The 25,815-nt window shown below is 35.5% G+C and overlaps 1 protein-coding gene across 10 annotated transcripts in view; it reads right to left on the bottom strand.

Moving 5' to 3' along the window:
- The window catches only part of BIRC6 (baculoviral IAP repeat containing 6), a 227,097-nt gene that overhangs the window by 28,362 nt on the left and 172,920 nt on the right, over positions 1-25,815 (bottom strand). For all 10 annotated transcript variants that reach the window (XR_013441642.1, XM_078056150.1, XM_078056152.1 and 7 more), the window contains one exon: positions 8,449-8,659. Coding sequence is in view for 9 of the 10 variants with exons in the window: in XM_078056150.1 (XP_077912276.1) it covers positions 8,449-8,659 (211 nt within the window). In the remaining variant the exon portion in view is untranslated. The remainder of the gene's footprint in view (positions 1-8,448; positions 8,660-25,815) is intronic.

Below are 25,815 nucleotides of genomic sequence, written 5' to 3'. Positions count from 1 at the left end.
ATAAGAGAAGGAAATATTCAAAACAGAGGTATGAAAAGCCTTTAAAAATAAGTCTTGATTTCTAGATTAGATAAAAATGTAATTTTTAGGTCAGACTAAACATCACAGGACAAAATGAAGGTACTGTGTGCTACTGTGGAATGGAGTAGCCACAAATAATATGCTTCACCAAGAGACAATCCAACTGAGGCAAATAAAAGATAGTAAAATAAATGTTGGCACTGCTGTCTCCATCACCGAGTAAAAGGCTGATGAACGACTAAACCTGTTCAAGGTCATCAAAAAAAGAAACTTAAAAAATATATATATATATGTATGGTTACAACAAATGATTCCTGGCTATGAAAGCAGGCCTCTTTCATTCTGTAGGTGTTAGAGGTAGAGGAAAAAAGAGGAGAAACTAGGAAATGTTTTTCCAACAGAAACAAAAGTAGGAGGCTAGAACTGAAATTCTTTATTAACTGACTGAAGCCCTAGAGGAACTAGCTTAAAGCAGTTACAGTAAGAGAGTCTGACAGAAAATACGCCTTTTTAGCAGGAGGTCAACTAAATCTTAGTGCTTAGTTAGATAAAAAGGAAGTGGATATTTCTACAAGAGATTTCAGTTACTTTTGAATATGATGAACTTCTCTGCTCCAGGAAGACGCTTTGAGATAGCTAAGGGAACCGACAATAGAGGATGGCTGCTTCCATGCTGTTCAAGAGGAGTGCAATGTCCAGAGCACCTTAAACTCAGCACAGAGGCATTTGGGTCGCATCCTTGTTAGCAATTCAGATTACTTGATTGATAGCAAGTCCCTCTTTCAAATTTTTGGTGAAGTATCAAATACTAAGTATACTACATAGGATTATTTGCCTACTGGAATCCAGCAGCAAAAGTCCATATAGATTAAAGATAAAATAACTGCCTTTGTTCCTGCTCCAAGGAAGCTATGAATGGTCATACTTATTCAAAAGGGAAACCAAACTACTATGGCTATACTCTAACTTTGTGTTGATCTAACACAGGTTGGAATAGCCAGCAGAAACTGAATTTCACCAGTACTGCTATGTAAAAGCTGAAGGGGTCGTATCTTCACATCAATAACCAAGAAATTTTCAGGAGTGCTTTTTATTAATTCTTTTGAGCAAGCAAAACATCAAATGGGTAAAGCTGACCCACTCTTCAAGTAAGTGATAATTATATAAAGTTGTTTCCTGCCAAAAAACAGTGAGGCTGAGGTTTACTTCAGTAATGTAGTAATTACTGCTTAGGCACAACTCAAATGCTATGCATACTTAAAGAAATATGAGATGGTGACAAAGCGCATTGAGAACGAGAGAGGGTATCAGATAGAATGCAGGCATCAGAGGACCTAGAACAAATCACAGTATTTATGGACCTTGTTTTCCTTATTTATAAAAAAGAAGGATCCAAGCTACCTGAACCCCACAGAGTCCCCTTACAGCTCTAACACCTATAGATAATATGGGACAGGTTACTTATTGTGATGTGCCCAGAAGGATTCGTTACAAACTAAATCTTACTCAGCAAGACACTTCAAATTCCACAACAATTCAGAGTGCTTGAAATACTGTTTGAGATAAAGACAGTGGACACTGTCCTGAAACATAAAGCTCATATAATGTAATCTGATAAAGAATAATCATTTCATATTGTTATATGATGCTTCGGAGATAGAAGTATAAAGTCAATTTATAATTTTTTATGAGTTTTTTTGTTAATCACTTAAATAATAGAATAAGTTGTATTTTGGCATTTGATCAACGTGTTTTTCAAGAACCAGTTAAGCCTCAAGTCTAGCCATTCTACACACATAAAGCCTAAGTGATTAATGAACTATTCTGATCAGAGGTAGCAATGGTGTATCTGGAATAACGGTCAACTGACTTGTCTTTCTTCATAAAAATTTTTGTTTTTAATCATGAAGATCACAGGCATCAGGAGACTGGGGAGCTATATGCCAGATTTATAACCTATTGGTAAGTTTTTAATGTTAAAGTCTTAAGCAGTAGTTTCATTCTCTGTCAAACGACAATAATAAATATTTTCTTGCCTACAGCATTGATCAGGGAAAACTAATAATATATAAGAACTTTTGAAACTGTATGTACTACATAGAAGTTAAGGTTATAATATTACTTCCGTATATTTTTTATATAACTCTGTTACTATATATTTATCATAACTTACCCCACAATTTAAATCAGTTTTTATAGTTCTCAAGAAAAAAGAAAGGAAATCAATAAAAGCACAGAGGCCAAAACACAAATACTATACTAACCAAATTATTTCAAACTGGCAGAACAAAAGGAATGCAAGAAATACTCTGGTGTTCTGCCTGCCTAAGTCATCGATCTGACAGTTATGAAAATTCATTTTCGCCAGATTTTGACCCCTTGTAATTGGTACAAAATTAAGTGGCAGTAACTCTGGACTTATGCATCAATGACCATCTAATCACAGGCTCTCTCTGGCCTGTGGGTAACTCTGCTGACACCTTGTATGCCTCTTTGGATTCTATTTGATCCCCACTCTCGTTCTCAATGTGCTTTGTCACCATCTCTCTAGCTCTCTCTTTAGGTCCCTGCGGAACTATCTCTTTCCACTGCTTGTAGGCCTAAAATTAAAAAGTATTAGACACAAAAATCATTAAAGTATAAAACTGAAGAAAAAAGCCAGAAATTAAGACTTTGTGGGTAAAATAAACAAGAAGCCAGTAAATTTTTTCTGCATTAGGCAAGAAAGAAAGGGTTAATACTGGTACACTGAGGGCAAGGGAAAGAGGGAGTGTTTATGGTTAGGAAACTTTGTAACCATCACCAAGGGAGTTAATTCCACTTAGAGTGTAAGTCCTGTGTGCATAAATATTCAACTCTTTGTTCTTTACAGGTGCCTAGGATGGCCGGGGACAAGCAAAGGAAATGCAGCTTTTTATCATTTTGGAAGTCCACTGTTCTTTCTACTTAAGTGATTACTAAGGTGGCTTCTGAACAATGTCTCTGAAATAAAGTAATAAACTATATTATTGAAGCAAGTTAAATAGAACCAATATTTATAGTTTAATTAACCATTTCCCCATTTTTGTTTAAACTATTATAAAAAATTTCAAATGAACAAGAAAGTACAAAATTTCCTGAAGAAAGCATCCTGAAATGCTCCAATACTGTTTAGGTTTTAAGTGATAGATCATGGAAGAAAATGGCCTAAGTAGAAAATTACATTTAACCTCATAGGCACAGTTGCTTTCAAATTGATATATAACTAATGTATAAAACATGTCATCCATATTTTAAAAAATTCATTCCTGAAAAAATCCTGATGACTAATTACCTTTAATCTTGTCTATTTCAGACAAAAGTTGGAAAACGTTGAATATAAAATTCTCTATTCTGAAGTGATACACTTTTGCCTATTCTTTTGTGCTTCTAAAAGGAATGTTATTCCTGATTTATCTTAACCTAAATGCTTACTAATAATGAGTCCACAGCAATATTAATCAGTTCATCTACGTTACCCATTAGATTCAAATTAGCTCTATGCAGTTATACATTGTGAATCTTGAAAGGAAGGGTTAGAAACGGTGGTGGATAGTAAATATAAAGAATCATGAATAAAAGACTTAAAATAGTAATCATCTTTAGGAGGCTCTCAATGCAATTTGTACAGTAAATATTTAACAAATACCTAAGGAATGGTCAACTTTAAGCCAGAAAAGAGGAATATAATAAATTAGAAGTACTACATTCACTCCCTAAGTAGTGTTCTGGTTTCCAGCAAATATCAACCCCATCAGAGTCCTACACCAGTCATCAAACTAGCCTCATCCATAAGAGGTAATCATTTTGTTAAGGTATAATTATAATTGAAGGAAATGTGACACATGCTTTAGAGTCTATTATTTCAAAAATTAAAATTCAGAAGCTACTTTTCAGATACATGTGTTTGCATTGATATATACATGCATCTATAATTACATCTCATACACACAATAGCAAAAACTCAGGAATTACAGAACTACTAGGCATCAAAGGCATTCCCATGGTGTTGTGCCACCGTGGCAACAACTCTAGTTCTTCCTCTAAGCAGTCATTCTTGTTCGAGCCTTCGGGTATATAGAAAGTTGGGTAATGAAAATCTGATTAGATCTCTGAAATCCTTTCAGTAGCTCATCACCACGCTTAAGAGCAAATAACTGTAAATACACCCCTTTTCACCTTTGAGCTCCTGCTTTCCTCTCTAGCCTCATCTCCCACCCATATACTATATCCAGTCATACAAAATTTCTTTAGGTTTCCCTGAATATGTGATACTTATTCTCAGTTTGGCATACCAGCCCACTGCCCCACTTCATTTAGCTAATTCCTACTTATTCCATAGGTCTCCAAATCAGGTTTGATTCTTCAGTAATGTCTTATACTTCTAATATGCCATGGACTGTGTAATTAAAACTGTCAAGTTATTGTTAACCCCATTTATCTGTCAGTCCTTTAGAAAAAGGACCCAATTTTCTTGCTATGCTCCCATGAACGTTCAATAAACACCTGTTAAATGTTTAAATCAGGCATGCTCTTGTGACCAGGCCAGCTCTCCCCTATCTAAATATAATCACAAATTTCTAACATACAAATTAGGTAATAGCCAGGTAAATGATCTGCCTTTTCAGTTTCTTAAGAGTATCTTTCTAGCTTTCCTCTTATAGAAGGTTTCCAGCATGGTTGGGAGAGAGTCAACTCACTCATAAAATCTCCTTCACTCTTTGAATTTTGAGATCAAAATCAGTTGGGAAAGAATAATCTCAATCAGGTTATTCCCAGCTTGAGAGTAAACTTCTTTTTAGTACTGGGACAAAACACTCTCATTTTTCTCATCCATAAAAGGAAGATAAAAAATGTAATATACACAGAAGAAATAATTTCAATGAAAATCATTATATGTAACCACAATCATAATCTAGAGACCTTTTTTGCAGAGTACACAGCAAATCTATTTTTTATTTAAGATAATGAAATGGTTAAACATATTGAAAAAATTTCATTTGAAGGGAAAAAAATTGCATGCCCTTTGTGTATGCTTGCTTTAAAACAAAAGTAGCAAATGAGAAGTCAACAAGAGGAGAAAAAGAGAGGCAATAAAGTATAAAAACATAATTAGTAAACAAGTACTTGCTCTTACTTTACTTAAAAAAAAAAAACTATACTAAAAAGCGGTACTTTATTCACCCTTACATTTCTTACTGAGAGCAGAGACAAAAATAATGTAAAAATTTTCTGAGCTGAGATACACCTATGTGTTATCTTTAAAGCCACATCTCCAAACCCTGATAATGCAACAGAACAGATCCTAAAAGTGATCAATGAACAAAACATATTTGCCTTGACCATTATCTTCTCAAGAGTATCCTGGGTTTTTTTAAAAAAATACGTTGGGCTGGGATAGGCAGGTGGGGGGATAGGAAGTTTTATACTTTCAAACGGTGTTAAAATTGAGCTTAGCTGATTTCTGTGGGTATAAAATCTGTAAGGAAACTGGACTATGTTGCTCACTTTATTAGAGTTCTATTATAATGAAAATATGAAAAGAAATACATCTTAAGTCCTGACAGGTTGGAAGAGAATAGATTTTATCCCCTCTCTGTGTGAAGTAGAAAATGAATTCTCAATGTACCAAACCTGAAAAGGCAAGTAGGGATATTATAACATGTATGTCTTCGCTGGTTTTTTTCTTTTCTTTTTTTTTTTTTTAAATATTTTATTTATTTATTTGACAGAGAAGAGAGACAGCGAGAGAGGGAACACAAGCAGGGGGAGTGGGAGTGGGAGAAGCAGGCTTCCTGCTGAGCAGAGAGCCCAATGCGGGGCTCGATCCCAGGACCCTGTGATCATGATCTGAGCTGAAGGCAGACGCTTAACGACTGAACCACCCAGGCGCCCCTGCTGGTTTTTTTCTAACAGATGCTGTAAAATATAATAGATACCATGAACAACCCTAACTAAGGAGAATATTCATCAAATCCTAATGTAAAACTCACTAGCATTGTTTCTTCATCACAACAGATATTAAAAACAGTTACTGTACAGAGTCACCCATCAAGATAAAGTAATATAAATAAAATGAACTCTGAACAGTCATTATGATCTTTACATGTATGTTTCATTGGTACAGAATTTAGAGGTGTGAAGTGCCATTTTTCTTATTGAAGAAGGAAGAATTTGAAGAATAATTTTTTTCCAGTAGAAAAAGTAGAAAGACAAAAAGCTCCAAAATGAAATTCAGTTATCCTCTAACTGAAATTATATTTTTATAGTGAATCATCAACATATTTTATACATAAGTCAAGCTTACTTTTATTTTATTTTTTTAAAAGATTTTATTTATTTACTTGACAGAGAGGCGAGAGCAGGAACACAAGCAGGGGGAGTGGGAGAGGGAGAAGCAGGCTTCCCGCCAAGCAGGGAGCCTGATGCGGGGCTCGATCCCAGGACCCAGGGATCATGACCTGAGCCGAAGGCAGATGCTTAACGACTGAGCCACCCAGGCACCCCTCAAATTTACTTTTAAAAAATTATACTATGTATGTTATAGAAACAGGAAATATATTAACTTAAGAAAAGCAACAAAAAAAGGTGCTTTAAGTATACAAATTCCATATGCTGCAATAAGCATCCTCCATAATTACCTTAGAATTCAACGCACTATAAATCCATTTTTGTAGGATCCAATAGAAATTATAGCTTAAGGAAATATGTAATATAAACAGTTCTTATTTTAATGGTCTTATTTTCACATTTATACCACCATAAATTTGTGATATTATTTTTAATGAAAGTGGTAATTACGATTACATTCCAAATCTTCACACAATTTTTTCATCTAAGAAATAAAATTACTCCTGGGGAAAAAACACTCAAGGTTTCAAAAAGTTTCAATTTTGTTATATTGCAACTAGTACAATACCCTCAAAACACAGAAAGATGAGGTACAGAAACACAGGGCAAGATTCCCCTAAAAATATACAAGGGAATTTCAAAGCACTGTATATTTTATATTAATTGCTTTGTCAAGAACTATATGTTTATTGTACAATAAGGAACAGAGATGGCCAGGGTAGAGATGGGATGTTCAATTAGACGTTCCTCAATGAGACATTAGCTCAATTAGAAAATTAGACCTTCAGTTCAATTTTGATAGGACAGTATTATTAGGTATGCCGGCTGCCTATATTACCAGTTAGATTTTTGCCACAATGAAGGATGGGACCATACATAATGTTCTCTTCTCTACAACATAAACAATCTAACCATCAAAAATTAAATACCTTTACATTTTCCTTCCCTGGTAAAAGAGTAGTGTGAACCTACAGCTTTTTATGTTTCTACCAACTGGCTCTTCTTTAATCTCTTATCCAATTTATAATTCTTAACTGCCTGGCAGTGAGCCACCGGCTTTTAAAGTGATAGTGAGCAATAAACTAAGAGAGTCAGGATTATCGCAGCAGCTGATGCCTCCCTGAAAAAAATTATTCAGTGACCAATTCTCTGCCATCATTTGATGTATACTCTTTCTCAAATTTTAGTATCTTAAAAAAATAAGTGAGAATAGGTAGAAAAAATATATTGTAAAGATGGTAAAGAACATTAATTGACTCAAAAGACCACTGATGAAAGAATAAATTTCCACTGGCAGTATAAATGCCTTAAAAATCAGAATTTACATAAAACAGACAACCACTGAACAGATTCTGCTAAGAGAAAGAAAAAGGTTTACTACGTTTCTTAAAGAGTTTTTGTTAACATCTGGATCTAATGAGGTATAAACTTAAGCCAAAAATTAATTAAACACTTAAATTTACCAAGAAGATAAATACTTTGTTATAACTACAACAAATAAATATTGAATCCTCTCACTTCTGAAAAGGATTACAGCATGTGTAATAGCATGTATCACAATAAAACAGAAGTAATCCATAAACCCAACAATTCTATTTCTATGAATCTACTGTGTGATTTCTACAAGTCTCATAAGATGTATGAATGAGGTTATAAACTGAAAATAACCCAAATGTCCACTAACAGCATCTACATACAATGAGTAATTGGAAGTATTAAGAACAATGTCTGCCAATATGTATTTATTAGCACTAAAAGGTGTCTTTGGACCCAATACTGACTAAAACTAGCATCCATCTGTTTAACAGGTACAATAGGACAGAATTTAAGATAAACTCCATATCTATAGCTGTAAGACTACACAAGGAGAAGTCTGGTAAGTCAATGTGAATAAATGTTTCTGAGTGTAGGATATGATGGATACTTTTTCTTTGTAGTTTTAGGTCTTGCTTGTATGCATGTGTGTTTAATTAACATATGTCATTTAAAAAAACCCACAAAACTATTTAAAAAATACAGTTAGATGCACAATGAAGAGAAATGAGCCAAGTATACTACCTTAAACGGTTGGTGTAGGTATCAACACAGGTCTTCATTTTGGCTAATAATGTACCAACAGAAGTTTGACATTCTGACTGTTCTTCTTCCTCTTCACCATTCTCTGTAGAAAGAGGCAACAGTAGGGGCACCATGGATGTACAGGAAGCAATGGCCCGGAGCAATTCCAGCAGAGCTCGATAGAGTGGCACATGTCTTGCCATGTCAAGAACTGTAAGAAGGGAAAGCATAAAATGAGAACATGTGCAATATAAAAGTCAGTCCACAACTACGTAACTTCTACTCAGATCTTTTTCTATTAAAGATTTATTTTATTTTGAGAGAGAGCGTGCACGTGCAAGCAGGGGGAAGGGGCAGAGGGAGAATCTCGAACAGACGCCCCATTGAATGTGGAGCCTGACATGCGGCTCGATCTCACAACCCTGAGATCATGATCTGACCCGAAATCAAGTCAGACACTTAACTGAGTGAGCCACCCAGGTGCCCTGTTTCTACTCAGATCTTTTTTTAAGATTTATTTATTTGAGAGAAAAAGAGAGAATGAATGAGTGAGCAGGGGGAGAGTGAGAGAATCCTCAAGCAAACTCCCCACTGAGTGAGAGCCCGACGTGGGTCTCAATCCCAGAGATCATGTCCCCAGCTGAAACCAAGAGTCAGATGCTCAAATGACTGAGCCACCCAGGCACCCCTCTACTCAGATCTTAAGATTAACTGATTATTAGGGTTGCCTGGGTGGCTCAGCTAAGCGTCTGCCTTCGGCTCAGGTCATGATCCCAGGGTCCTGGGATCGAGCCCCGCATCGGGCTCCTTGCTCCGCGGGAGGCCTGCTGCTCCCTCTCCCACTCCCCCTGATTGTGTTCCCTCTCTTGCTGTGTCTCTCTCTGTCGAATAAAAAAAAAAAAAATCTTAAAAAAAAAAGATTAACTGATTACTTGGTAAATAAACTAATGCAGATGTTTATGAAGCACCACTGTTCAATGTATAATAGGCACTTCAAGGGGACAAAAATGAATAAGGCAAATAGTTGGGGAGAGGAAGAAACTTAATTAACTAGTTATTTTACACATAAAAATGACTAAATAGCCCACATAACTTACGGGGAAAATTCATGAGTAATGAAGTGGAATTTTATTTTCAAAATTAAATTGAAATGACAGAACCATGGTAGCTTAGGTAAAATAAAATATGATCACCGTTTATCAAAGGTATATAATTCAATAGATCAACTTGCTAGAAAAAAGTTAATTATACTAACTTAATTATTAGTTCAAATGAAATGTTTTCTTAGAACTACATGCATCTGAGAATGAATTCCCTACTTTAAGAACATATACTACTTCTAAGGCTTTTGTAAGTTGTTTTGTTCAAGGTTTTGTGGGTTTTTTTACAACTGAAATTTACTTTTGTGAATCATGTAAGATAAAGAGCTAACAACTTTTTTCTTTCTTTTGTTTTAGCTCTAAGCCCAGCATGGAGTTTGAACTCATGACTCTGAGATCAAGAATCACATGCTCTATCGACTGAGCCAGCCAGGTGCCCCTAACAACTTTTTTCTAATACCAGTTATTGAATAAAGTTATTCCATAAATATTTACTGAAAACATGCTGCTGGACAGGATGAGAATACAGCAGTGAAGAAAAGAGAAGGACAAATGAGTAAAAATTTTTTTCAGATGCTAATAGGTACTCTGACTGCTACACAAAAGATTGAAAAGGGGAAGGAGAATTGGGGGAGTACCTACTGGAGGCAGGAACTGCTTCACTGCCCACAGACCTATGCTGGGATTAGAGTATGGGGGGATGAGGCACAGCATTCTTGAACTCTATGTGGCAACTGATTAAAACTTACTAAAATTAGTTGTGATAGTCTGACAAACAGGAAAGGCTGTTTAAAGTAACGGAGGAGTAGGGGTTCATTTCACACCTTCCAACAGTGATACAGAGGACAGGGGTAGGAAAGTATGACTGCTCAATTTTGCTGTATTTGAAATTTTACCCTCCATCTTAATCATATATAAAATTGTCATACGGTTATGTTTAAGGCCTCTTTTCCAACCCATGACCTAATATTCCCACTTACTATAATTTTATAGTATAACATAGTACACTCCACTTTTCAAGAAAATACAAGTTAAACCCCAAAGTTACTAATCAACAGGCATAAAACCTGACATTAATACTTGTGAGGATATGAGAAAGCCACATATAAACAGGTAGATATGAAACTTGATAACCAATGTGGCATTATTTAATGCCCATATTCTATGACTGAGCAATATCACTTGTTACTATACACCTATAAAACACAATATAATACTGTTTTTAGGGGCACCTGGCTGGCTCAGTTGATACAGCATGCGACTCTTTTTTTTTGAAAAGATTTTTATTTTTGAGCATGTGATTCAATCTCAGGGTCGGAGTTCAAGCCCCATGTTGGGCATGGAGCCTACTTAAAAAAAGATAAAATAAAAAAAAGTACTGTTTTTAATACTGGAAGTTGGAAGCACCCGAAGGGCAATAAATTAAAGGGTTAAATACACAATAACATTCAAATGATTCTATCCTATGTAGCATTTAAAAAGAATATAGTAGATCTCCTACACCTATATCTTGAGTGAAATAGTTTGCAAAATAATACATAAAGATGACATTTATGTAAAGAGACTCAAATATATTTTTTATGACTGGGGACCTACGTAGGAATACTTAGAGGAAAAAATGAATTTCTAAACATTGTTATATACATGAGTAACATCTTACACTGATTATCTTGACAAATCATAAAACATCCCTGATAAATAAAAGTCTACTTTTAAATTTTAATTTTTTAAAAAAGTAAGCTATACACACAACGTGGGGCTCGAACTCACAGCCCAGAGATCAAGAGTTGCATATTCTACCAACTAAGCCAGCCAGGCGCCCCAAGGCTACAGTCTATTTTGACCATTTCTTTCCTACTCGACTCCTTCACCAGGCACATCACTTTGGTATATATACGTCTAATCCTTTTTCTAGACAATTTTTATTTCTGTGTGTGTGTAACTCCGTGGAGAAGGAATTATGGCCCCACTGTGTGTATGAGAAACTAAGATTTAGTAAATTGTACAAGCAGCTAAATAGAATATAGCAAGACCAACACTGACACTGAGGTATATCTAACTCTAGAGCTTTTTCGTTACACCATGATGCCTCCTGAGTTGTCCAATATAGTAATCACTGGTCACACAGCTATTTAAATTTAATTAAAATATAAAAGAATTAAAAATTCTGTTCCTTGATTGTACTAGCCACATTTCAGGGGGTCAACAGTCACGAGTCCATTCTGGACAGCACAGATACAGAATGTTTCCATCATACCAAAAGTTCTCCAGGATAATGCCATCTTCAAAAGCCAAATTCCTTACATTCTGTTTACATATACAAACCATGAAAAATAAGTGGGTATATGGACTCTACCCAGAGAGATGGGTCTTTCTCTGGGAGTTGTAGGTATCACACAGAGTTAAACAATCTCTAGACTATATTCAAAACAGCATGAATACTTTGCTTCAGGTTTATTTCAAAACCAGTGATATATACATGTATTGGATATACTTGTATAGTTAGATATAGAATACTGAGAATATTAATCATAAACTAGTAATGGCATTTTCATGTAGAGAGAAGGACTAAGGTTGGGGGGGCAACATTAGGGTGAATTACTTTTTATATGTCAGTTTGAACTTTTTTTTTTTTTTTTTTAAAGATTTTATTTATTTATTTGAGAGAGAGAATGAGATAGAGAGAGAGAGAGCATGAGAGGGGGGAGGGTCAGAGAGAGAAGCAGACTCCCTGCTGAGCAGGGAGCCCGACGTGGGACTCGATCCCGGGACTCCAGGATCATGACCTGAGCCGAAGGCAGTCGCTTAACCAACTGAGCCACCCAGGCGCCCTGAACTTTTTTTTTTTTTAAGATTTATTTATTTGAAGGCCTCCTGGGTGACTCAGTCAGTTAAGTGTCTGCCTTTGGGTCAGGTCATGATCCCGGAGTCCTGGGATCAAGCCCCACATCCGGCTCCCCACTTAGCTGGAAGTCTGTTTTTCCCCTGGCCCCCCCTTCCCTGCTCATGCTCGCTTGCTCGCTCTCTCAAATGAATAAATAAAATCTTTGTTTTCTAATGTTGTTTTATTATTTTTTAGAGGCGGAGGGCAGGAGAGAGAGAGACTCTTAAGCAGGCTCCATGCCCAGCGCAACCCTGAGATCATGACCTGAGCTGAAATCAAGAGTTGGACGCTTAACTGACTGAGCACCTCCCAGGTCCCCTGTCTCCCAATGTTATTAAGTAATGTATACTTATAGACTTTCCTCAGGATTTGGTGTTTTTCCCAACATTCTTTTGAATAGAATTCTATGAATGCAATTTATGCTCCATATTACATTATTACTTCCATATAATCCACCTTCCACTGCTCTGCAAGATTCTACTGTTCGAAAAATTAAGCCTAATACAACAAAGCATGCCTTTTCATAATATAAGTAATTAATAACATATAATCTCACATTAGAGAAGCAGTAAAATAAATTATATGCTAAACCACATCATATTAAAGTGACTCCAAACATTAAAGTGACAGGAGCTTATTATATATACACAAAAACTGTCTTACTAGGGGTTTCATAACAAGACATTTTGCCAGGATAATCAATAAGATTAAAAATAAAAACCAATTTTGTCCTCAGAAACAAAATAATTGAGGCAACACTGTGTGTGTGTATGGTTTTTTTTAAAGATTTTATTTATTTGACACAGAGAGAGAGCGCACAAGCAAGGGAACAGCAGAGGGAGCTGCAGAGGGAGAGGGAGAAGCAGGCTCCCCCCTTAGCAGAGAGCCTGATGTGGGGCTCCATCCCAGGACCCTGGGATCACAACCTGAGCCGAAGGCAGATGTTTAACCGACTGAGCCACCAGGGTGCCCCGAGGCAACATTGTGGGTTTTTTTTGTTTTTTTTTAAGATTTTATTTATTTATTTGAGAGAGAGAGAGAGCACAAGAGCGGGGAGAGGGAGAAGCAGACTCCCTGCTGAGCAGGGAGCCCGATGCGGGACTCGATCCCGGGACTCCAGGATCATGACCTGAGCCGAAGGCAGTCGCTTAACCAACTGAGCCACCCAGGCGCCCGCAACATTGTGTTTTTATTAAAAGACAATAACCCTGTTAAATTAAACCTAAGATGTTCTGATATATAAATAATTTGACCCAAAGAATATGAAGAAATAATTTGACAAAGGAAATTTTAAAGAAAATGAAAAAACACATATCCAAATGGCGTAACATTAGCTTCTCACTAATCAATTTTTAAGAATAAAGGTACAGGGGCGCCTGGGTGACTCAGTCGTTGAGCGGCTGCCTCCTGCTTGGCGGAAGGCCTGTTTCTCCCTCTCCCACTCCTCCTGCTTGTGTTCCCTCTCTCGCTGTGTCTCTGTCAAATAAATAAATAAAATCTTAAAAAAAAAAAGAATAAAGGTATAAATCACAGTACACTGACTACTAATCCCCAAAGGATAACAGCAATTACAAGCAGTGTAGTCATTTTCCTTTCTAAAATTGAAAGACAACTAAATAATACAGGAAATGATTCTGATTACATTATCAATAAATCACTGAAACCAGAAACTAACTCTAGAAGTAATCTCCCTCTAAAGGTGGCTTCACGTAAAATTTATATAAATTTAGATATAAATCTAAATGTGATATTAATTAGGACTAGTAATTAGTGGTACTTAATTGGTATTACTATAAAACTTTTAATAATGCCTTTTATTATAGGTAACTAACACCAAAGCACTAAAATTTGTTTCCTAAGCACCCAAAAAATGACTTAGATAAGAATTGAAAAGTCAGGACTTCTAGTCTAATACCATTTTCCTGCTGCTTCTGCTTTACAAAAAATAAATTTATACATTAAGGGAATAATCATGATGCTTTAAAAACAAAGAAAACCGGGCACTTCTAAACAGAACACTACTGTCTCAAAGGTAAAGAGTGATTATGATAACAGTAATAGCTGATAACACTGGGAGCCTGGCAGGAACTGTTCTAAGCATTTGACATATATTAATTTACTCAATTCTGACAATTCCATGAGGTAAATATTATCTTCATTTTCCACATGAGTAAAGTGAAGCACAGAAAGGATGAAGAACTTGCTCAAGGCTGCATAATCAGTGAAGTGGAGAGGACAGGATGCACAAGCAGGTGATCCAGCTCTGAAGTCTAGACCCTTAAGCACTAAAATATAATGCCACTCAACGGTCACAATTTCAGAGAAAAGCACTAGCATGATTTACTAACACAGAGAAAAAAAGTACTTTATGCATGGGGAAAAGTTTAATATGGCCTAAAATTCATCATAACAGTTTCCTTAAAGCACACTAAAAAATGCTAGTTGCCTTTAAGCTTTAATACTGTATTATTCATAACCTTAAAATTTTTTTTCAACATATTTTTAAACACGGTCTCAAATTTAGCTTTCTACTGCATTCACATGGTAAAATGAAAAACTGAGCTCTTTATTTTAATTCTCAGGGTTTTCTTTTTCTTCTTTTTTCTTTTTTAGATTTTATTTTTAAGTAAACTACACCCAATGTGGAGCTTGAACTCACAACCCCGACACCAAGAGTTGCGCACTCCACCGACTGAGCCAGCCAGGGGCTCCAAGTGTCAGGATTTTCTGTCACTTTGTTACAAAAAAACTCTGTAAGTAACACAAGGAAAATCATGAAATCATTTCCAGATGAATTATTTATAAGTTTTAGAATCTATTAAGGCATAAATTACAATCAATAAAATGAACTGATTTCAAATGTGCCTTTAATGACTTCTGACAATAAACATTCCTGTGTAATCACTGCCCAAATGAAGATAAAGAATATTTCCATCATCCCAAACATTTCTCCTTATGCCTCTTTCCTCCTATTGCCAGCTTCATGCAACCACTCCTATGCTCTCGCTGTAGAAAGCAGAAAAATAGAAGAGAAAACCATCACCACCAAATCAGTTCTTTAAAAAGAAACAGAAAATCTGAATAGCCCCTTATCAGTTAAAGAAACTGAATTAATTAGAAACCTTTTCATTAAAAAGCTCCAGATGGCTTTACAGGTAAATTTTATCAAACACTTAGAAAAAAACCATATATTATTAATCTTATATGATCTCCTTCAGAAAATAAAGGAAGTGGAAACAACTCATTTTTGAGGATAAAATTAACCAGATACCAATTTGAGACAAATACATCACAAGAAAAAAGAAACTATGAATCAATACCTCTCACAAGCACGGGGGGCTGGGGGGGGGGGCAGATAATAAATCACAACCAAGTGGGATTTTCTTTCCAGGAATGCATGGTTTACTTAACATTTGAAAAGTCAAGGTAATGCACCATATTAACAGACAAAAAAAGAAAAGCCATTATGAGCAGCTTAGCAGATCTAAATAAAGCATTTAACAAAACTCAAAACTCATTTATGATAAAACTCTAACCAAACTAGGAATAGAAGAAAACCACCCAACCTGATAAAGAGCTTCTAAAATATCCCTACTCAATCATCACATCTAATGGTGAAAGAATGAACACTTTTCTACCAGTGACAATTTCTATAGTATGTAGACAGTACAAGATAAGAAAAGGCATACAAATTGGAAAGAAAGAAATAAAACTCTCTCTAGTGTACATGGCATGATTACCCATACAGATATCCTAAGGAATCTAGTGGAGCTAATACATGAGTTTCACAATGTAGGGGGATATCAGGTAAATAAACAAAAATCAACTGTATTTTTATATATGAACAGTAGGAAAATGAAATTTTAAACAAAACAGTACCATTTACCAATCCATAAAACGTGGAATTAGGATAAATCTGACATAAATTCAAGGGTACAAAAATGGTACTGAGAGGCATTAAAGGAAATCTAGTAACAGAAAGATATACAATGTTCATAGATCAGAAGACTCAATATTGTTAAGAAGTCAGTTTTCTCCAACTGATGTAAAGATTGAATATAATTACAATCAAATTCCCAATTTGCCAATAGGCTTTTTTGTTGGGGGTAGAAACTAACAAGATGACTTTAATATGTATATGGAAATGTAAACACCCTAGAGAATCAAAACAGTTACAGCTGAATTTTAATGCCATAGATTACAAATTTTACAATTAATGCATCTAAAAAGTAAGTAAACTCTTAACAGATATTAACTGACAAAATGCTTGCCTTTTCAAACTGCTTGGCAGGACAAAGTAACAAGAAAAAGAAACAAACAAAAATCTACAATGATACTTTGACTAATGAAATCCCTAAAGACAGAAATCCTCTGGTAAGAACAAAACAAAAGTACTTCATAAATCATGCAAAGCCTGTTTGGCTCAATAGCTGTGACTGGCAAAAACATTTCTACATAAAATGTCTATTCGTTCCAGCCCACATAAAAGCAGTAAGGGCTTAGCTAATAAACTCTGATGTCCCAACACTAGCCTTGTCTCTTCTCTCCATTTTGGTAGAAATGGCTAAGCTGTTTAAGTTCCAAATATCTCCATACTTTTATCTTCTATCACCAATCCAGATACCTGTTCATACTTCTAGCTATACACATACAATTATTAGATGCTACTATTTGGGGGCGCCTAGGTGGCTCCGTCGTTAAGCGTCTGCCTTCGCCCAGGTCATGATCCCAGGGTCCTGGGATGAAGCCCTGAGGCGCACATCGGGCTCCCTGCTCAGCGGGAAGCCTGCTTCTCCCTCTCCCACTCCCCCGCTTGTATTCCCTCTCTCCCTGTGTCTGTCTCTGTCAAATAAATGAATGAAATCTTTTAAAAAAATTTAAAAATTTAAAAAAACAAATAAATGCTACTGTTTGTTATTTCTGGAGGGTGGTACATGAGGTAATCTATTTTTACTTTCTCCTTTGTGTTTTTAGGCATTGCTTAAGTTACTCATGGCATGCACAAAATGATGTCTTAGATTTGCCTTAAAATAACCTACTATGTGTATATATGTGTGTGTTTGGAAAGAATAAAGATATAAATAGAAAGCATAGCCAAGTGTTAATCACTGATGAAGCTGAGTGATGGAGCTCATGGAGGTTCATTATGCTACAATCACTAGTTTTACAGATTTCAAACTTTTCTATGATAAAAGATTTTATTAAATTGTCATAGAAAAGGCAAGAAGTCTGAGAAATGTTCCAGATTAAAGGAAATGAAAGAGGAACATATGTAACACGTGATCCTAGATTAAATGTTAGACAAAAAGCAATTTTTTCTTTGCTATAGAGGACATGATTGAGAAAACAGATGAAATATGAATGATATCTGTGAATTAGATGATTAGATGGCTGTATTAGATCAATGTTAATTTTCTATATTCTGATTACTGTAATGTGGTTATGTAGTAGATTGCCTTTGTCTTTCAGGAAATAAATTCTAAAACTCTTAGGGGTAAACAAAGCTATAATGTCTGCAACATATGTCTCACAATTGGTACAGAAATGTGCATGTATGTGTAAAATTTATGTATGTTTGTATGCATGGATGGATAGATAAAAGGAAGGAAGGAAATTGGTATCAAACTTTTATGAAGGTATCAAACATTACTGACTAACATCTATAGAGGACAAGTTAAAATCTGGCAAAATAACAAACTGACACACAATTTCAATCACCAGTTCTAGTAACTCTAAAAATTAATCCTAAAGATAAAATTATCAAGGTCACCAAAATTAGTCACCACAGCATTCTTTAGAACAGCAATCAATTTGTGCTTATCAGTATGGAGATGACTTAATTACTAAATATCAGTTGTGTGCTCATAAAAATGAAGATGAGCTTTATGATGCACTGGAGCAAATTCCAGAGCATGTAAGGGGGTGGGGAGGGCGGGAGCAAGAAGGAAGGAATAGAAATGTACTTGTATGGTATACGGCCATTTGGGTAAAATATAACATGAAACAACAATAAAAAAGATAAGGAGATGTAGTCATATTTACTTGTTACATATATTATGTATACACACAGGATCTCTATAAACATGTAAGAAATTAGTAATAATAATTTTATCTAGGGAGTTCAACTGGCTGGCTATAGCAGGAAGACAACTTATACAGCCTCTTTCAACTTGGGATCAGCAAAAGAATGACGCTTCAGAAAAACCCTCCCTCTTCCATTAAAAGTATGAATAGCTTCCATTTCTACATTTAAATACCTGAAACATTAGAATTTATATTGATATAAATGTAGCCAGTTATCCCAAAATTTCCATTTGTACTACTTTATAAACTCATTTAATGAAGTACTGCATAATGTTTTTTCTTTTTTTTTTTAATTTTTTAAAATTTATTTTTGAGAGAGAGAGAATGACAGAGAGAGAGAAGGAGAAGGGTGAGGGTCAGAAGGAGAAGCAGACTCCCTGCTAAGCAGGGAGCCCGATGCGGACCTCGATCCCAAGACTCCAGGATCATGACCTGAGCCGAAGGCAGTCGCTTAACCAACTGAACCACCCAGGCGCCCCTGTTTTATTTTTCCCAACCTGCTTCCTGTAACATACAAAGAGAAACAGAACAAAGCACAAATCATCCCAATAAAAACCCCAGTAAGTTATTTTGTGGATATCAACCAACTGATTCTAAAATTTACACAGAAAGGCAAAATACTCAGAATAGCCAAGACAATAAAAAGTCAAAGGACTGCTACAACCAGAATTTAAGACTTACTATGAAGTTACCATATCAAGATAATGTAGTATTGGCAAAAGAATAGACAAATAGATCAATGGAACAAAAATTGTAACAAAAATCTGTGCATGGGCGCCTGGGTAGCTCAGTTGGTTAAGCAACTGCCTTCGGCTGAGGTCGTGATCCTGGAGTCCCTGGATCAAGTCCCGCATCAGGCTCCCTGCTCGGCGGGGAGTCTGCTTCTCCCTCTGACCCTCCCCCCTCTCATGCTCTATCTCATTCTCTCTCTCTCAAATAAATAAAATCTTTAAAAAAAAAAAAAATCCGTGCGTGAAGGTTTACAGCAGTTTTATTCGTAACTGCCAAAACCCAGAAACAACCAAGATGCCCTTCAAAAGGTGAATATGTAAGTAAACTGTTGAATATCCAAGCTATCAAGCCATAAAATGACATGGAGGAACCTCAAATACATACTGCTTAGTGAAAAAACTACTTAGTGAAAGAAGCCAATTTGAAAAGGTTATATACTGTATGATTCCAACTACATGACATTCTGGAAAAGGAAAAACTGGAGCCTGTAAAAAGATCAGTGGTTACTAGAGGTTTCAGGAGGGTGAGAGGGAGGTTGGATGAATAGGCAGAGCACAGGGAGTTTCTTAGGGCAGTGAATCTATTTTGTGTGATACTATAATGGTGGAATGCATGACACTATGCATTTGTCAAAACCCACAGAACTGTACAAAACAGAGTGAAACTATATGTAAACTACTGTCTTTAGTTAAAAATAATGTATCACTATTATTTCATCAATTGTAACACTAATGCAAGATACAAGTAACGGGATACTAGGAGTAGAAGAGAGAGGGAGTATGTGGGAACTCTGTAAACCTACAACTGCTTTAAAAAAATAAAGTATATTAAATAACTAAACTACATTCAATTATAGTATTTTAGATAAAATTATACAAGAATATAACTAATCCAAGACACACTGATTTTCAAAAAGTAATTAAATGGTTATAAGTTATCAAGAACAACAGGAAAAATTTAAATCTGTATATATGAAAAAAAAAAAAGAACAACAAGAAAAAGCACAAAATGAGAACTATCTGTCCATTATAAAAATAATGCTGAGGACAGCCTGGCAAGCTAAAACTTAATAAAGAGGAGTTGGGGGAAAAGATATGACAAGTTTGCAAGCACTGTATGATTGACAGTTGAAATTTTTTTAAATATAAAAATAAATGGGCATAGAGAAAATAAACTCTTTTAAGTGAATGAAACATGGTTATTTCCTTTTATTCAAATGGCATTTATTTCATTCAATTAAGTTAGTAGTAGGAAGGGCCAACTGGGAATCTTAAATTATGAAACTAAAATATATTCTCTTCATAAAAGGAATGGAAGCAAAAGCTACGGAGACAGGGCAATAAACAATGGACAATGAGATTGAGAATAGCCCGAACAGTGTGAGACATAAAACTCCGGGTCTGATTTACAAAGAACTTTAAATAAATTCATTACTGTATCATTTCTTATGCATTTTGCACTTAAAATGTCAAGGTTATGTCATGTATGCATTTCTCCTGATAACAACTAGTTGCATAAACAAGTGCGTTCTTTTTAAAGTCAAATTCTAAGAGATATTAACACGTCTGTGAAGCAACACTTATGTCTAGAACCTGGAACCTGGTTACCAATCTAATTTTGCAGTATTTTTTATTTTTATTTTTTTAAAAGATTTTATTTATTTATTTGCCAGAGAGAGAGAGCGTGCGCACAAGCAGGGGGAGCGGCAGGCAGAGGGAGAAGCAGGTTCCCCGCGGAGCAAGGAGCCCGATGCGGGGCTCGATCCCAGGACTCTGGGATCATGACCTGAGTGGAAGGCAGATGCTTAACCAACTGAGCCACCCAGGCATCCCTGTGTTTTATTTTTTTAAAAAGATTTATTTCTGAATATAGCCAGAGAGAATTTGGAAAACTAAGGAGAAGCTAATTTATGTTCTCTTTTTTAGTTATGTACTTTTAAACTAACATGGCTGGGTGTTCAGTGAACAAAAAGAGTCAATAAATGCAACAAACAAAGAAAACCTGCCTGTTAAAATACAAAACAGAGCAACTGTTTCAATCTTGAATTTTCTAATCCTCTTTTTGCCCTGAAGAGCTGTATCAGAAAACCCTTAGGTGTCTTTATACTTTGCTTCTGTCTACATGCACACTTCACTGTTATTACAGGATTAAATCTGACCAGCTGACAAAGAAAGAGCAAGGGGGCACAACACTGTTATGCAATGCTATATCTGCAAGGGTAGCTTACAGCTCCTTCTTTATTCAGGAAGTACCAAGTGCATGTTCAGTGTTACTGCTTACTACTATGCAAGCAAAGTCACTACCATCCTGATGCTCCAATGTTCCCTGGTTGCTGAATTATGCAATACCTGAAAAATACCTTGGAATTTTCAACAACTAAGGATACAGATGTGTGATAATACTGTAATTATTCCCAGAAGAGAAAATTACTAATTTAAAAGTAGCAACTAGCAGCACCTGGGTGGTTCAGTCGGTTAAGCGTCTGCCTTCGGCTCAGGTCATGATCCCAGGGTCCTGGGATCGAGCCCCGCATGGGGCTTCCTGCTCAGTGGGAAGTCTGCTTCTTGCTCTCCCTCTGCCCCTCATGCTGGCTCTCTCTCCCTCAAATAAATAAATAAAATCTTAAGAAAAAATTAGTAACAGTACTAGATACAGAATAAAATTCTTTTTCTGTATTTGAAATGATTATTTCAACAGAGAAAAGGATATTCAAATAACTCAAAAGAAACAGAAGAGTTTTAAGATTCATCAGACAGAAAATTCATAAGAAATAATGATAAACGTTAGCATTTTTTTCATGAAGCACCATTCAGCATGTATAAAAATAATTCTAAGACAAAAATGGAACACATTTACCATTTGGCTTATTACTGGCAGAAGCTATCGATGTATATGGAATAGTTACAGTGAAATATACCATGGATTACTAATGGAGAAAACCCATCCCTCTGGATGAATTGAAAACATTTGCCATCTTCAATATGAAGCCTGTCCAAGTTTTCTTCACTTCTTTTTCTCTGAGTACAAACAGAAGCTCTCCACAAAAAGATCCATTCATCACTATTGTAGACTAAGCAGGATATCTGATAACACTTTATTCCTGATGCAATGTAGGGTAAGGAACCCATCTCTTAATTATTTTAAAACCCTGACATTTAGTAACTTCATTATTTAGGCTAAAATGTGATGATTATACATTCATATCAGACAAAGTGACAGCAATTCGCATTAAATATGTCAGCTTATATATACATAAAAAACTTGAAAATAAATTTATAGCTACTAAATATAGAATAATATATAAATGGGGTGCCTGGGTGGCTCAGTCGGTTAAGCATCTGCCTTCGACTCAGGTCAGGCACTCTGCTCTGCGGGAAGCCTGCTTCTCCCTCTCCCACTCCCCTGCTTGTGTTCCCTCTCTTGTCTCTCTGTCAAATAAATAAATAAAACCTTAAAAAAAAAAAAGAATAATATATAAATGGTAGAAGCTAATGTTTGCCTTTTCATTAATTTTCTATTATTCTGTTGAACTGCTGAAATGATAAAAGATTTGAAGTTCTACTAAAATAACTCATTTTCTATCATTTTCCATCATGTTAACAGACTAAAATAGAAATGCATACTGAAACAAATATAATAAATTTACTATTTCTCTACATGTTCAAAGGTACCTTTCCTAGAGATTTGTTTCACAATTTTCTTTTTTTTCTAGACCAAGAAAATGGGTACTTCTGTCATTACTATAGCAGAAGATGTTAAGAAGCAAGAAAAGAAGAAAAAGAAGAGTCTATCTTGGCCATATTAGGCATTATTGGGACAGCACTTCATCTCTTGCTAATTGTTTTTATGTCTATACCACACTCTGATGTCTTTTTCATGGAGCTGCATTCACGACAAAATTCAGCTCTCATGAGAATGATTTCTAAGCACATCCTTTAAAAAGTACATTTCCTGAAGATTATGACACACATTCCAGGGTAAGTGCCTTGCTCTAAGTGCAGCAATAAAGATGGATAACAAAGATTTACTGCCAGAAAACATACAAGATTTGGTAATATAAACAAGACACAAGGGATGCCTGGCTGGCTCAGTTGGTGGAGCATGCGACTCTTGATGAATTCGAGCCCCAAACTGGGTGTAGAGACTACTTAAAAATAAAATCTTTAAAAAAACAAAACAAGGGGCGCCTGGGTGGCTCAGTCGTTAAGCGTCTGCCTTCGGCTTGGATCATGATCCCGGTGTCCTGGGACCGAGCCCCGCATCGGGCTCCCTGCTCGGCGGGAAGCCTGCTTCTCTCTCGCTCTCCCACTCCCCCTGCTTGTGTTCCCTCTCTCGCTGTGTCTCTCTCTGTCAAAAAAATAAATAAAATCTTTAAAAACAAAAACAAAAACAAACAAGACGCAAAAGCCAAAATGCCACAGACATTATTCTAAATGCACATATTGAATATGTATTATTTACAATTAAATTATATTTAAATATATGTTTCCTTTAAGCCAACTAACAATCTACCTAATATAGGCTAGGGAAATTTAGTTAGTATGAGAAATAAGATTACCAAAATGTACAGGAAAATATTTAGTCAGCATTAATAGACACTGAATATTTTCAAAATGCCATCTTCTTTTGGATTTATATTTAATATCCCAAGAGAAATGCCTGCTTTATAATGATTTTTTGGTATGCAACTGTAACTGTAAGAGTACATAGAATATAAACACTACATGAAAAAAGCATCCTGTTTTTTCCTGATGAATCATCTTCATGTGTTGACTTTCTCTACTGAATTTCAGTAATAAAAAACAAAAACAAAATAGAAGCTCATGTGAAGTATAAAAATCTCAACTCAATCTAATAAAATATTGTTTACAGAATTTAAGTGAACTCAAAACTAATGTGAAAACTAAATAAATTCAGTATTCAAATATTTAATTTTCAATTAAGGAATTTATCCACTTACTTTGCCTAACTTGAAACATAAAATCATTCTGTATTTCATGGAAATATCATATGGAAACAAAGCAATCAGAGATCCTCAAATTATTTCTCTGTAAATTATAAATCCTTTCAAGTATTTGAATACTAAAATTTAACCCCTAATTATTTACAATTAATAAGCCTACAAAGTAATGTGGTTAATGTGCATATCTTAAAAGATAATCACATAACAAATACATGATTGGTAAACTAATTTATTTAAAAGATAGTTCAATTTTTTAGTACTGATCTGATAATTTGACTTTTACAAAATCCTTCCTAACTAAACAAAACTGTATTTCCTCCTCTACGTGATCAAGTTGTAAAAATTATACTTGAACAAAATACAGTTTTAAAAAAAGGCTGAAATAAACATTGGGTAAAGTAAGAGAGAAAGACTTTTTTTTTTTACCCAGAATATTCTTAAATTCTAGAACATAACTGAAAAAATAAACCAAAAACTATTCTTTGTTATTACATATTTAAAAACAAGGGGCACCTGGGTGGCTCATCTGCCTTTGGCTCGGGTCATAATCCCAGGGTCCTGGGATCGAGCCCCACATGGGGCTCCCTGTTCAGCAAGGGAGTCTGCTTCTCCCTTTTCCTCTCCCTCTGCCCCTGCTCATGTACTCTCTCTCTCGCTCACTCTCTCAAATAAATAAGTAAAATCTTAAAAATAAATAAAAATAAAAATAAAACATGGCTCTGCAATTAAGATACTTGCAAATGAAATTACTGAAAGAACATTTTTTTTTTTTAAGATTTTACTTATTTGATAGAGAGAGAGAGCACGCACAAGCGCACGCACACACAAGCAGGGAGGGAGAGGGAGAAGCAGGCTTCCCGCTGAGCTGGGAGCCCAATGCGGGGCCAGGACCCTGGGATCATGACCTGAGCTGAAGGCAGGCACTTAACCAACTGAGCTACCCAGGAGCCCCAATGAAAAGACATCTTAAGTGAGCACATATCATGAAGAATATTTGTCCATTAATAAACAGAAGGTATTTTACTGCTACGCCACGCGTTTCATATATAATTAGCACGAACTCTATCATATGTAAGTGCTTATAATGGAAACATTAATGAGTTTCATATAAATACATTGATAAAAATAACTTCTGCACCTAACAATTCATACACAATATTTCATCTCCCTTGCAATTTTCCAATTATTTAATTTATTGAGTTTATACTCTTCAACCAAGCCTTAGCCAACAGATTATTTTGGGGATTCATGTCAACCCTAGATATGCTGAACTATGACTGAAGTTGGCAGTTAACACAGCAACTAGACAACAAGAATGAAATAGAGAAAAATCCACATCAAAGTATCAAAGATCTCCAGCAGAGGATCAAGGTATGTATGTTTTTTAAACAAGTCAGGGTCGACTTGCTCTACCCAGCTGGAAGGGCATTCTACTGGGGATCTCTCTCTCTGAAATCTTTTATAGTTTCTCAATGTAAACCTAATTAACTGTTTTAGCCAATTCCTTTATTATGGGGTCTTTTAAAAAAAGTATTCTACTATTTATCATATAAACATCTAGTTTGTATAATATTTAATCATATAATAGTAATACAAGCAGCATA

The sequence above is a fragment of the Halichoerus grypus genome, chromosome 10 (genome assembly GCF_964656455.1).
Source record: "Halichoerus grypus chromosome 10, mHalGry1.hap1.1, whole genome shotgun sequence".
Lineage (NCBI taxonomy): Eukaryota > Metazoa > Chordata > Mammalia > Carnivora > Phocidae > Halichoerus > Halichoerus grypus.
This window is presented reverse-complemented; position numbering and strand designations above follow the sequence as displayed.